General features: G+C 38.6%; 2 protein-coding genes across 2 annotated transcripts; one reads left to right on the top strand and one right to left on the bottom strand.

The window, feature by feature from the left end:
- The first annotated feature begins 152 nt into the window (after positions 1 to 152).
- On the top strand, positions 153 to 3,642 carry LOC141818686 (amino acid permease 2-like). The gene is made up of 8 exons (XM_074706138.1): positions 153 to 228; positions 466 to 573; positions 694 to 740; positions 1,083 to 1,316; positions 1,845 to 1,938; positions 2,072 to 2,432; positions 2,531 to 2,751; positions 2,965 to 3,642. Exons 3-8 carry the CDS (start codon positions 698 to 700, stop codon positions 3,413 to 3,415), a joined length of 1,404 nt encoding a protein of 467 aa, XP_074562239.1. The 5' UTR covers positions 153 to 228; positions 466 to 573; positions 694 to 697; the 3' UTR covers positions 3,416 to 3,642.
- Positions 3,643 to 11,456: 7,814 nt separating this feature from the next.
- Positions 11,457 to 12,048, bottom strand: LOC141818685 (uncharacterized). Its single transcript, XM_074706137.1, has one exon. The coding sequence runs from the start codon at positions 11,948 to 11,950 to the stop codon at positions 11,654 to 11,656; it is 297 nt and encodes a 98-aa protein (XP_074562238.1). The 5' UTR covers positions 11,951 to 12,048; the 3' UTR covers positions 11,457 to 11,653.
- Between the last annotated feature and the right edge of the window lie 1,925 nt (positions 12,049 to 13,973).

The raw sequence follows: 13,973 nt of genomic DNA, 5'->3' as shown, positions 1-13,973 counted from the left end.
CTACCAGCCAATCAAACATGAGCAAGAGATGTTGAAAACCCTTCAACTATCTGTCATTGCTATGGTGCACATGGATGTGACTAGTCATAGTTACATGTCCATACTCGTTATTTTTCCTTTTTTTTCTCTGGAAAATTGATTCTTTTTTTTTTTTGCAGCATCTCTTTTCTTTTGCAACAGTCAACAGGAGAATCTCAGAAACAATCAGTCTGATACAACTTCTATTTGGTACTTCACCAATTAGGCTTAACACATTAATTGGTTGCTCAGTTATTTATGGATCTTAGATGTTCAGAATGCCTTCTTATTTTAAAATATTATATCTTTAAGCTAAGAACCGATTATCTATGAGCCAGATAATTCTGTTCAACCCTTTCTGAAACCTGATATTTTGTTTTAAACCTTCAGTATTTAGTTGCTATTCACTATTTGGTTTTTTGTTCATTATGCGTTTTTGCACAGCAGATGACAAAAAATTCACTGCCACAATAAAACAAGCATCTAACAGCTGCAGAGTGCATCAGCTCAAAGTCAATGGTGCATGCTCTGACTCCATAAAAGAGGTTGACAAGTGTAAGTTGCAACATTTGCTTCTGCTTTTGCATTTGTGATGCGTGCTCATACAATTAATGTGAGAGTGGTTATTAATGGAGTTGCCTACCTCTCTCTTTGGAACCATCACCCCTGATTCAGTAAGATGGAAATGGAGGTAGCTGGAGAAGATGATCGAGTTAGAACTGGTAATATTGCTTTTCCTTTATGGATTTTATTTCTTCTTCTTTTGGCAAGGAAAACTGAGGTGTGGCCACAATGCACAAATTTTCAATATTAGTCAAGTAGAACAGTTACTACATTGATCCCTTGTTATTTTGTTATATAAGGAGCTAATGTTATGTTTTTCATTTGAAAAACAAGTGTTTGGATAATATTTGAACATATCCATTTTCATTCTTGTAGTTCATCCACAACTGTTGTATGACATTATCAGGTGTTTGATGGCTGGCATTATGTTCTTTTTTCTGTATTTATAATTTCACTCGCACTCATATATTAATGATCTGCTAATTATTTCAACCCTGCAGGGACTGTGTGGACGGCCACAGCTCATATAATTACGGCTGTTATAGGATCTGGCATACTCACCTTGCCATGGAGTGTCGCGCAACTCGGCTGGATACTGGGTCCTCTCATGCTAGTCTTCTTTGCATTCATCACTTATTTCACTGCAATTCTCCTGGCAGACTGTTACCGATTTCCTGATCCAACAAATGGGAGAAGAAACAAGACGTACATGGATGTTGTAAGAGCATCTCTAGGTAACTCTGAAATCAACTGGATAGTTGTTATTTCCCTTGTGTGCGATCTTCATATGAATGTTTTCAAATTGTACACTGCTTTGAGCTTCCATAGTTGACTTGCATTAATACAGTAAAAATTGTACACTGCTGTGAACTTACAAGCTGATCATTATCAGAGTCATAGAAGATATCCAAAGATGTGTACTATTCAGTATGAGAGTTTGTTGTAGTAGTTCATCATAGTCATGATAGTCATTATCGTCGGATCATCGAGCTGTGACAGTCCCAACTATTTGAGACCATGCATGGATTCACAATGACGATGAATGTAGGCTAACTCCAACTTCAACAAACTTTGACAGGATTAAGTTATTTACATACATCTTTGGATACCTTCAGAAAAATAAAATTCTGAACATTGCACTAATTTTACTGATTGTTCTTGTATATGAATTTCCTTCATCCAGTAACAAACTAATGAATTTCATTTGACGCGGAAACAGACAGACACACTATATGTTCATTGTTTTTCATCTGTTGTTCCAGGCAAGAAAGACATTTTGATATGTGGAATCATACAGTACAGTTTACTTTGGGGAACAATGGTTGGATACACAATAACTTCTGCTATGAGTATGATGTGAGTTCCTTTTGATTTTTGATATGTGGAATCTAAATGCTTCTTTTGATTCTTTTTATATATATATGTTTTCGGTTGTCTTGGTTTTAATATACACACTTATATACTAAATCTCTCTTATGTTTATATGAAGGGCCATCGATAAGGCGATATGTGTCCGCAAGAAAGGTCCTAAAGCTTCGTGTGACATTTATGGAACCTTGCACATTGTCATTTTCGGGATAATTGAAGCATTCCTATCGCAATTCCCTAGCTTGGAGAAAGTTACAGTGCTTTCTTACATTGCCGCGGCAATGTCTTTTGCTTATTCCTTAATTGGATTATGTTTGTGCTTGTTGGACTTCTTTTCTCACCCTCACTTCAAAGGGACTCTACTTGGATCGCAGATGGGAGCAAGCAATGTCTCCTTGGCCCCAAAGCTTTGGAGTTCTTTTCAAGCACTCGGGAATATTGCTTTCGCGTATTCCTTTTCGATGATCCTAATAGAGATCCAGGTAAGATATGTTAATTGCATTTACTTTCTTGTAACATCTTTTTCAAAGAAAAGTTGTCCACACCAAAATCCATTCCCAAAGAGTTGATACTTATGTAGGATACACTAAAGTCTCCGCCTCCGGAGAATAAGACGATGAAGAAAGCGTCTATCTTTGGCATTGGTTTCACGACATTGTTCTATGTATCTCTTGGTTGTGTTGGTTATGCAGCGTTTGGGAATGATGCCCCTGGAAATATTCTCACTGGGTTTCAGGAACCCATTTGGCTCATTGAGATTGCACATCTTGCTGTTATCATTCATCTCGTCGAGCATATCAGGTACCGCATATTGCGCTTTGTACAGATGTAGCTATTTACAATTTGAATAATTGTTCAATGTATCAATTATAAGATAGCAAAACCTATCCGAAAAATACGACTAAAATCTTCACACAAGGAAATTTCTGTAATGTAACTGGCATCGTCAGTGAATATATAGATAGCAAAACCTATCTAAAAGTTGAAGAATGCTATGCTATCACTAAAACCTAGTTCCTCGAATGTTTTACAGATATTTGCACAACCTATCTTTGCATTCTATGAGGAGTGGTTGGCTAAGAAATGGCCTGATGCAAGCTTCTTCCAAAGGGTCTATACCCTAAAGGCACCTTTCTCCAAATCAAGAAGCATAGAGTTCACACTTTGCAAACTTATTATGCGGCCGCTACTCGTGGTTGTCACGACTACGGTTGCAGCAATGCTGCCGTTCTTTAACGCAATGGTTGGCTTGCTAGGTGCCTTGGGGTTCTGGCCGTTGACGGTATATTATCCTGTGTCTGTGTACATAAATCAAGCAAAAATCAAGAGAATGCAGATGAAATGGGTTGTGCTGCAGTCTATGACCATAGTCAGTCTGGTTGTCTCACTTGTTGCAACGATTGGTTCCGTTGCAGACATCGTTGAACACCTGAAGCATGCTGAACTATTCAAAATGAAACTCTAGTAGTGTAGACAGTTTCGTAATGGTTGACGATGAGCTGAAAATGTACGAATCAGGTACGTCGAGAAATTTGTTTGAGCAAGTTGTTCGACTGACTTTGTTGCTTTTTCTGTTGAAACTCAACTCAAAATTCAGATGCATCAAAAACTTCCTTGGCTTACTGGAAACTTGTTTGTATCTATGCATCTGCTACGCGAAATCTATTTCAGAAAACTTTCCATCCAACTTGGTTGTAGTGATCACAACAGATGGTCTCAAATTCTCTGGTTTAAAGGTATGAAGTAGGTAATCAGACAGAGATCCTATGAATAATGTAAAAGGTTTACTCAGTTCTATCGAGCTGCGCCAAGGCTGACCAATTAAAGTATCATTCTATGTTGAAATTTTGATCTTCAAATTGGAACGCAACAATTTCAGTATCATGTTGATGCTCAAGATACTTCAAAACATTCTAAGATCAACTCAAATGAGTGTTAATCTTATAATGTCACCTAGCTTGTTTATTTCTAAAATAAGTGTATGATAAAGTTATAAAAATATAATAAGTATCTCCAAGAATGATTACACATACTAATATCAAAATTCAGTTCATAAGACATGCATGATTCGTTACATAATTTGGTATGTTCCGATTGAGAACTGCTCTTGGACATGTCACCGGACCTTAACTCGCCGTGGGCTGGAACAGCAGAAAAAGATGAGGAGAGCGGTGCGAGCTTCAGGGGCTTCAGGACCTCCGCTGGAGCTGTGTCGAAGCAGAAAGGAGGGTCCAGTGCGCCACTGGCTCTTCGACACTGAAAACACAGGGGACGTCAGTAGGACGGCCAGGGGTGCCCCGGCGCGACCACTCTGACGCTCAAGTTAGCAATGGCGAGAGGAAGAAGATGAATAGTAATGAATTTGAGCGTGTAGAAAAGTTGAGAGAGTTCGGCCCCTTTACCTGTCCGACGGAGTGGTCTTTTTAAGAGAGTGGATGAGCGTGCGCACGTGTCACGTCATCATTAAGGAACGTCTTATCACGATTAATGAGATTTCAGGAACAATTGAGTTCCCTGTCCCATCGCCTTAAAAGTATCATCTCGTCGAGTGTATAGGCAGCATTAATTAAATGGGGCGTGGGCTTGTCAGAAATCATGATGAGGTGGGCCCAGGCTTTGCCGGGCGACTCGACGAGGATGTGGCCGAATGAGGGATTCGGCTTAGGAGCATGGTCGAATGGGTATTCGGCTATGATACGGTCGAATGAGGATTCGGCGACGACTACGGCCGAATGGGGATTCGGCGATGGGTGTGGCTGAGTGGGGATTCGGCTAAGGCTACGGCCGAATGGGGATTCGACGATGGGTTCGGCCGAATGGGGATTCGGCCAAGGCTTATCAGACCAAGGGAGATTTGTACAGGGTTTATCAGGTCTCTGGGCGAGATTCAAGTCAGACCCGGATCAGACTCGAGCTCATGCTGACGTCATCGTGGTTATCTGCCGTAACACAAGCCTTCCCACTTGTCTAGTCGAAGGAGCGGACCAGTCGACTAACTAGACCGAGTGTTACAGCTGAGCTGCCGTGGCCGAATGGGCAGAGCTGAGCTGCTGTGGCCGAATGAGCAGAGCTGAGCTGCTGTGGCCGAATGGGCATAGCTGAGCTGCTGTGGCCGAATGAGCAGAGACAGAGCTGAGCTGCTGTGGCCGAATGAGCAGAGCTGAGCTGTTGTGGCCGAATGAGCAGAGCTGAGCTGCCGTGGCCGAATGGACCCGGTAAAATGAAGTATGTAACCGCATGGTGATTCGGCGAGAGCATGACCGAATAGGCAATTCAGCGAAGGCGTGGGTAACCGAATAGGTGATCCAGCAAGTGATGGTCGAATGACTCCTGGCCGTCCTACTGACGTCCCCTGTGTTTTCAGTGTCGAAGAGCCAGCGGCGCACTGGACCCTCCTTCCTGCTTCGACACAGCTCCAGCGGAGGTCCTGAAGCCCCTGAAGCTCGCACCGCTCTCCTCCTCTTTTTCTGCTGTTCCAGTCCACGGCGAGCTAAGGTCCGGTGACGTGTCCAGGAGCAGTTCTCACCGGAACATAATTTGGCGCCGTCTGTGGGAACACATTTCTGCCCAGATTTGAGATGCCGACGGACAAACCTCCTCAGTCTCGCCTCACGCCATGACGGAGGAAGATTTCAACAGGGCGGTCGCCACGGCCATCCTAGCAGTTTCTGGACAACAACCTCGGGTACTGGCCCTTCGAGACCTCCATCTCTCGCCGACGATGCTCGCACCACCGGTGCGCCAGTTGTCCGGGTCCACAGAGGCCCGCTATGGGCCCACGGAGGCCCACTATTCTCGAGTCCAGAATCCTCAAGTCCTTTAAGTCCCAACATCATCAGGCCCATTAGGCCCATCAAGATCAAGACCCATCAGGCCCACCAGGCCCCGGCCCACCAAGATCCGGTTCTTCAAGCTTCAAGTTATCGAGCTCCAACCCCTCAGGCCCATCAGGCCCATTAGGCCTACCAGGCCCCGGCCCACCAGGCTCAGGCCCAGGCCCGGTCCTACATCGACGCTACGCATCTCAGACTGATGCAGAGGGCAAAGACTTAACCAGGCCATGGAATGCTACGCATCTCCAACTTTACCGCATTTAGCGGTCAAGAATACTAAGTTCCATGGTACGTACTTTACTTCCCTACACTTGAATAACGGGAATACTTCCGCAGGTCCTCTCCACGCTAAGGCTTTTCAGCCATTCGACATCACTCTCCCGACTCGGACATAGTCGGGATCGAGCTGTCTCCACCGACATAATTAGGTCTCGGACCTACTCCATCAGCAATTGCTCTTTTCAGGGTTCAACCTCCCTTAGGCTCGGATATAGCCAAGGTCGAGCTCAAATTAGGTCTTGGACCTACTCCATCAGCAATTGCCCTTCTCAGGGTTCAACCTCCCTTAGGCTCGGACATAGCCAAGGTTGAGCTCAAATTAGGTCTCGGACATACTCCATCAGCAATTGCCCTTTTCAGGGTTCAACCTCCCTTCGGCTCGGACATAGCCAAGGTCGAGCTCAATTCTGGTGGTCTCGGACCACTAGCTCCATCAGCAAATGTCCTTGTCAGGGCTCAACCTCCCCTCATAGTCAGGGTCGAGCTTACTCCCGATGGTCACGGACCACTAGCGCCCGCCACATCAAAGTCTGGTAAATTTCATAACACTTGCTATCTTTTCATGCTTAACTCCCCCGCGCTTCGCACAGCCGGGGTCGAGCCGAATCGTGTAATCAGACCCGCTACAGCGTCCGTCACCGCCATCTACTACAATTCTCAAACTCCCCCGCGCTCCTGCAGCCGGGGTCGAGCTCGCCTTGGCAACCGAGTCGTACTACCGGCGTGGGGTCAACTCACGCGGTTCTCTTGTTAAGCCGTTTTCATCTAGGCTTTCAGCCATTCATCCCAGGCTCCTCAGCCCTTCATTCAGGCTTCTCAGCCATTCATCCCAGGCTTTGTCGGGCGACTCGACGAGGATGTGGTCGAATGAGGGATCCAGCTTAGGAGCATGGCCGAATGGGTATTCGGCTATGATACGGCCGAATGAGGATTCGGCGACGGCTACGGCCGAATGGGGATTCGGCGATGGGTGTGGCTGAGTGGGGATTCGGCTAAGGCTACGGCCGAATGGGGATTCGGCGATGGGTTCGACCGAATAGGGATTCGGCCAAGGCTTATCAGACCAAGGGAGATTTGTACAGGGTTTATCAGGTCTCTGGACGAGACTCAAGTTAGACCCGGATCAGACTCGAGCTCATGCTGACATAATCGTGGTTATCTGTCGTAACATGGTAGTTTTAAATTTGAGTTTAATCGTCAAACAAAAGTTAGATTTATTCCAAACAAACAATTTAAATCGGAAAAACTAAAAATTATCTACTAAGTTATGTCACCAAACTACATGATAAATAATATATCAAATTGACATTATTCCTCTAATTTTTTTTCTTGACGATTTCAGTGTATTGATAAAATTTAACATAATGCTAATATAAATTATTGTTATTAAATTATTTAACAAAAGAACATATTCCTTTCGCCATAATGTGCGAGTAGAGGCATAAAATGAGATTTTCAAAATAGGAGGATCCCAATGAAAATTAATTATTATTCAAGTTATATTTATTCATATATTAAATTATAAATATTCAGTGTTATTAAAATCAGATTGTTTTTCTTCAGATTGTTTTTTTTCCAGAAAACATGTCAAAATCTAATGCTAGTCAACTTAGTTACTTATAGGATTGAAAAAAAAAACACTAGAGTTCATGAAGTTTGAATAACACTTAAAGAAAAAAAAAAGGTAAACGGATAAATTCTGAGAGATAAAATAATAATAATTTCATTATTTTTATCGCTTTATGTCAGTGGTCAGCCTGAAAATAATATACTTACATTAAAATGTTGAGGACATATTATTGCACCACTGCTTGTTCATTATCATGGCGAATTAAAATTGATATGTAATAATTACAATTACGAGTAATTTTTTTAACAGAAAAATAACCTTTTCCTTATTGAAAATCTCCCGTAAAGACCAGAAGCTCACCGTGGCATTCACAACAACACTGGTATAAAAACATATAAGAAGTGTTTCATTGAGAGTTATAGTTGATATTTGATTTTCAAATAACACAGTATTGTCATCATATCAGTAAATAAGTTATAATTCGTAATTATTTGACAGATTTTTTATAATTTTAAAAATTAATGAAATTTTTTTCATAATTACCTTTCAATTTTATTTAAAACTGAATTAATTGAAATATACGTGAAACCTAATTAAAATTGAGTTAATTAATTTAATAAATTTTAATTTAAATATTTATAAATTTAAAAAGGATAATTTATTTTAAATTTTAAAAAATAAAAATAAAAATTATATTTATTAATTTAACTAATGATGTTATTAAAATAATTATTTTTTAAACTATATATAAATTTATTTTAAATCTTAAATATAAAATTAATGAAATATATTTATTAATTTAATAAATTATTTTTAAAAATAATTATTTTAATAAACTATTTTATTAAAATAAAATTAACAAATTATATTTATTAATTTAATAAATTATTTTATCAAAATAATTATTTTAAATTTTAAAAATAAAATTAATAAATTATATTTACTAATTTAATAAATTATTTTATTAAAAATATATAAATTTATTTTAAATTTAAAAAATATAAATAAATTATATTTAATTTTTATATATTATCAATTTATTATTATCATCAACATTATTAATATTAATATCATTAATTTAATTTAATTTATTTTAAAAATAAAATAAATTAAATATAATATAATAAATATTAAACTGATTATATATATTTTATTCACTCTAAATAAATAAATTAAATCAAATAATATTAAATTATATTTTATATTTCATAATCTTAATTATATGATTATTTGATAATCATGTAATGATAATAATTTATCAAACACACCCATAATATTTATAAACAAGCATCATAGTCCCCGGGGCAATGGTGCAATGGTAAGACATCCGGGTTGTAATCCAGGGACCCGCGGTTCGATCCCTAGCTTCCAAATGGGGAACGCAATCAAAGGATGCTGGCCATCTGAATTGGCCGCCGTATGCGCTTCTCGATTTACCCTGGTGGTCGGTAGGAAACTTCTGTGGGACCGAGCCGACCACCCCCAAGGATTGAGTCCATGAGACTGACTGAGATTTATCATTTTTTTTTTCATAAACAAGCATCATATTTGTTTGTGATAGAGAAAAATTATATAAAAAAGCAAATTCAAATTTAAAAGACTAGAAAGTCCAACTAAGTTAACTTTCGTAAAGTTTTTTTACAGACTCACCTAAAAACTCAACTATAATCTTATTTTTTTAATAAAAAATACAAAGAATATAATAAATGTTACTCTTTAAATTTATTATTTTGATATCAATTTGAGTTTTAAAATATCTATAATATTTTTAAAAAAAAAAGAGAGAACACAGCAGTTATTATATTATGAATTTAACTAATCTATACGCTGTTTGAACTCGGTAAAAACTCGAGCTCCGTAAAACCAACTTGTTTGTATAAAAATGGAATTATCATCTCTGAGTAAGTTGGTGATAAAGGGGATTATACGATGATCACCTGTGAACAGAGAGGGAAAGGAATGAAAAAAAAAACAAGTGTTATACTACTGACACATTAAAGAAAACAATCAAACAAAGAATTCATTATTTTTAAAATAAAAGTATTACGATCCCAAGAAGGATCTAAATCAACATTTGAAATAGGAGTATGTGTTATCTAGCATTCGATCATAAACTAATCGCAATAACAAAAACATTTAAAGACACCCGAGCATAGTTGAATTGAAGGGCAGCAGTAATGGCTCTAGCTGGTTACTAGTTTAATTTGCATCACAAAAACTTCTCTCTGGCTCTCTGTTTGTTTTCTCATAAAGCAAGTAGCAATTGCCCCACACATTTCAGAATTACCAAAACCAAACATTTCCGTGAATGACAGTGAGCTTGTCCCATGGGGCCTTCGCCCACTTACTATTGGATGTCATGGAGCAAACAAATTTTCACTATTTCATAATCGCTTCCTCCTCACTAAACTTTACTAAACATGCGCCTAATCTAAGTATAAACTCCAATGGTTTGAAATGGTTAACAAAGCATGTAACAATGAACTTTAAACTTCCTCATATTATAGACTTGACATAGCAGGCTGCCACGACTCTCCTTGAAAATCATAACTTGCCGGCGTGATGTGGAAGCGAGGCGAGTAAGAAATCGCACTCGCAACCTGCTTCATCACAACAAGCTTAACAATGAACTTTGAACTTATTCACATGCATAACATCAAAATAACTAACTCTCATTAAAGATGATAGCCTGCCAATCCAACTGGCATCGAGGCAACTAAGCAACTATGTTAGCAACCTGCTTCATCACAGCAACCGTAACAATGACCTTTGAACTTAATTAACATGTATAACCTGAAAATAACTACCTGTTAGAACTCTAACTAAAGATAATAACTTGCCGATTGATGTGGCATCAAGGCAACTAAGCAACCATGTTAGCGATCTGGCTCATCACAGCAACCATAACAATGAGCTTTGAACTTACTCAAGCGTATTGATGCGGAACTTCCATCAAAGATGATAACTATGCCAATTGATGCGGCACCAAGGCAATTGATGTGGCACCAAGGCAACTAAGCAACCATGTTAGCAACCTGCCTCATCACAACAACCGTAATATTGAACTTTGAACTTTTTCACACGTATAATCTAAATATTACTAGCTGGCAGAATTTTTTGTTAAAGATGACAACTTGCCAACTGATGAGGCATCAAGGAAACTAAGCAACTGTGTTGGCAACCTGCCTCATCAAAACAAGTTTACAGCCCACATCAGTTCAACTGAGATGTCCACGTAAAATACATGTGATCAATTTGAAACTTAAATGTGCAGACAATGATCCAGATCATAGTTATTAAAGGTGTTCATCTGGCTGCGCTTAGGCGTGAGGTGCAGCTAGACAAGCCTCTTGCGCCTGTGCGGTCTAAGCATGGGCCTTGTGAGAGAAGGAAGAAATCAATTTTGAAGAAACCAATGAAGATTCAATTATACAAATCTGAAACATAACATATGGTGATAATGATATGATTGAGAAATATGATACAGATTTTGATGATTTAGATATTTAAGTTTTTTTATTTGAATTATGTGCATAAGGTATTTATTTGCTAGTGAATTTTATTTTTACATTATTATTTAATAGTTAATAGATTATAATTTTATTAGTAAAACATTTGATAGAAATTCTTTATATTTGTTTGAATTGTAAACATTTATACTCAGAACGATGCATCTCAGGCCTTATAGCACCTATGGGGTTTTAAACGTCTCACACCTTAAATAACTATTATCCAGAGTATATGGCTAAACTCGAACTCGCACACGCACTGATATATGAATCGACAATGTAAAAACTATGTAATTGATGCCACAACGCATTAACTAAGAGCCAGCTAATGAAAGGCCACTATAACAATGTCAAAGACAACATTTGGTATGGCAAAACACAAGCAGCAACTTTAAACTCACAGAATTCAAATGATACGAGGCAAAGAGTCATAGCGATGAAAATTCCAAGGTTTCTTTACACTAAAAAGCAACATATTCCGAAGCAATTTGTTTCGAGGAAGTACCGCCCCTTTAGAAGACAATGCGGAACTGAGGAGCGTCTGGCCCAGTGGCCGGGATGATCTCCCACCGGCACGGCTCGAGCTCTTCGGAGACCGGGCAGTATCCGGCCAGCGTAATCCTGTCGCCGGACGCGGCGACCGATCCAAATTCGAAGACCGTCACGTCCATCGGGCGCCGCACCTCGACCGCGCCGTTCATCCCGGAGACCTCCTGCGCCACCTCAGAGTTAGCCTCGGCATCGACCTTCGCAGCTGACGGAGGAGGCGGCGTCGCGCCCTTGCCCCTCCACCACGATAGCAACCCCATGATTTAGATCGACAGCAACGAGGCACTAGGGTTTCGCCTTGCGGGGAAGTTGGAAGTACCAAGGCGATAAATTAGGGGTGATGGATGTGGATGCTATTTATGCGCACTAAATTCTATCTGCCCGTAGGCCTGCCATTGAGGTGATTTGGTAAACATAAGTCCTTTTAAGTCTTCAAAACTTATAATTGATTGTCTGAGTAGCTTGCAATGTGATCAGACCCATATCCGACGTAACTGCCCCAAAATTAGATCAGACAGACCGGAGCGAACATGTCCCACATATCAGACTGAGCCCACAACGAGAACAGGGAATGGAAATTTTATGACGCAAAAAAACCGGAAAAATATTAAAATACCAAGGGTAGTATCATGTAAAATAAAAAATCAAAATATAACCAATTACGAAATTTGAAACATGTATAATTATTTTAATAAGTTAATTAATTAATCCAAACACTGATAAGTTAACATAAAAAAAATTCTTAAGTTGTAATTCAAAAATAACAACACATACGCCTCCCATAATAACATAGATATCAAGGAAAATAGCCTCTATTGATTGGCATAGTTGATACCTACTGAGTGTTTATCCCAATAGATCTTGAAATCAATTTCCAACGGGTACAAAAATATCTCATTGGTGTCTGACCTCCCGTGCAAAAAGTCATTGTGCTAGGGCATACCCCTCCCTCCATGATTTTACTCTCTTTCAAAGAGCATGGGACCGGAGGATATCAAGGAAACCATAATTTGAAGATAGAATCACATATATATATATATATATATATATATATATATATATATATATATATATATATATATATATATATATATATATATATATATATATTGTGTAAATTTATTCAATATATGTCAGAACATAGGAAATGGAATGAGTTACCTGTGAGTGTGCGTGACGCAAAAAGAGTGTCCTGAGCAAAACTGCATGGTCAATTATGATAAATATCTGAGAATACCAAGGTAGAATTAATCACTTATGTATCCACAGTCCAAAGCAAAGAACTGATCAAAATGGTCTCCTGGAGAGGAACCTATTTTTCCTGGAGAAAGGAGGGACTGCGCTGGACATGCACTGTGATCACCTGGAGGCAACATATTTCAAACACTCGGGTTTCAATGGTACTGTTTAGGACTCTGGAACCGGCCTCAAAACTATTCTACCACGACGGTATCGATCTGCAACTCCAATGATCAAAGCAAGTTTTTCGCAATAGGTTAAATTCTCAAATCCTACCTTGTTTTTATTCTTGTATTAATTGAATTCTGATCGATGGCTCATGTTTGCAAGTTTCACGCAATCTGTTTGCACCAAACAATCAGACATAGATTATCGTATTTGTCGTGTTCCACGTCGCCTTTGCTCGAATAATGTACGCTACTAACGGAACTCTTAGTCTTATAGTGTTTGAATTTGCGTAATTTTCTTAGATTTCTTACGAGTGTGGTTTGTCAAATATTGCAGCGTTTTGAGACCCTAGGCATAGTTGAATTAGTTACGATAGAGCAAAATTACTGAATAGACAAGGATCAAATCTCGATGAAACCAAGATAATATCTTCCTTCGTCATGATCAACTGGAGTTTCTCGATCTACCTCTTCACAGATGATCAAAAAACTGTATGAAACTGTTAAAATAGTGGATTTCATCTTTTACTAAAATGAAAATAGAGATGAGAATTTAATTTGTACCCATCAAAATCTATGTCAGTTTGCAACATTGGGTTTGTTTCCACAATTTATGATCAGTCCTTCGTATTGAATATTGATAGCAAAAATAAATTATTATTATTATATTTATTTTAAAGAGGGAAGATGTAGATTTTAATCGGATTTTTTAATCATTATAATAAAAAAGATGAAATGTATTATTTTGATTTTATAATTATCTATAAAAGGATAAATTTAAAAAGTATAATTAATTTCAATCACAATCATACATAGCAAAGGAATTCGATCGAAACTTTTTATCTATTTATGCACACTAATATTTCCGTCCAATTTT

The sequence above is a fragment of the Curcuma longa genome, unplaced genomic scaffold (genome assembly GCF_044706935.1).
Source record: "Curcuma longa cultivar G26 ecotype Majalengka, Jawa Barat unplaced genomic scaffold, ITB_CL_G26_1.1 contig_25656, whole genome shotgun sequence".
NCBI classification, from domain to species: domain Eukaryota; kingdom Viridiplantae; phylum Streptophyta; class Magnoliopsida; order Zingiberales; family Zingiberaceae; genus Curcuma; species Curcuma longa.
Note: the sequence above shows the minus strand (reverse complement) of the source record. Positions and strands in the feature narration are given on the sequence as shown.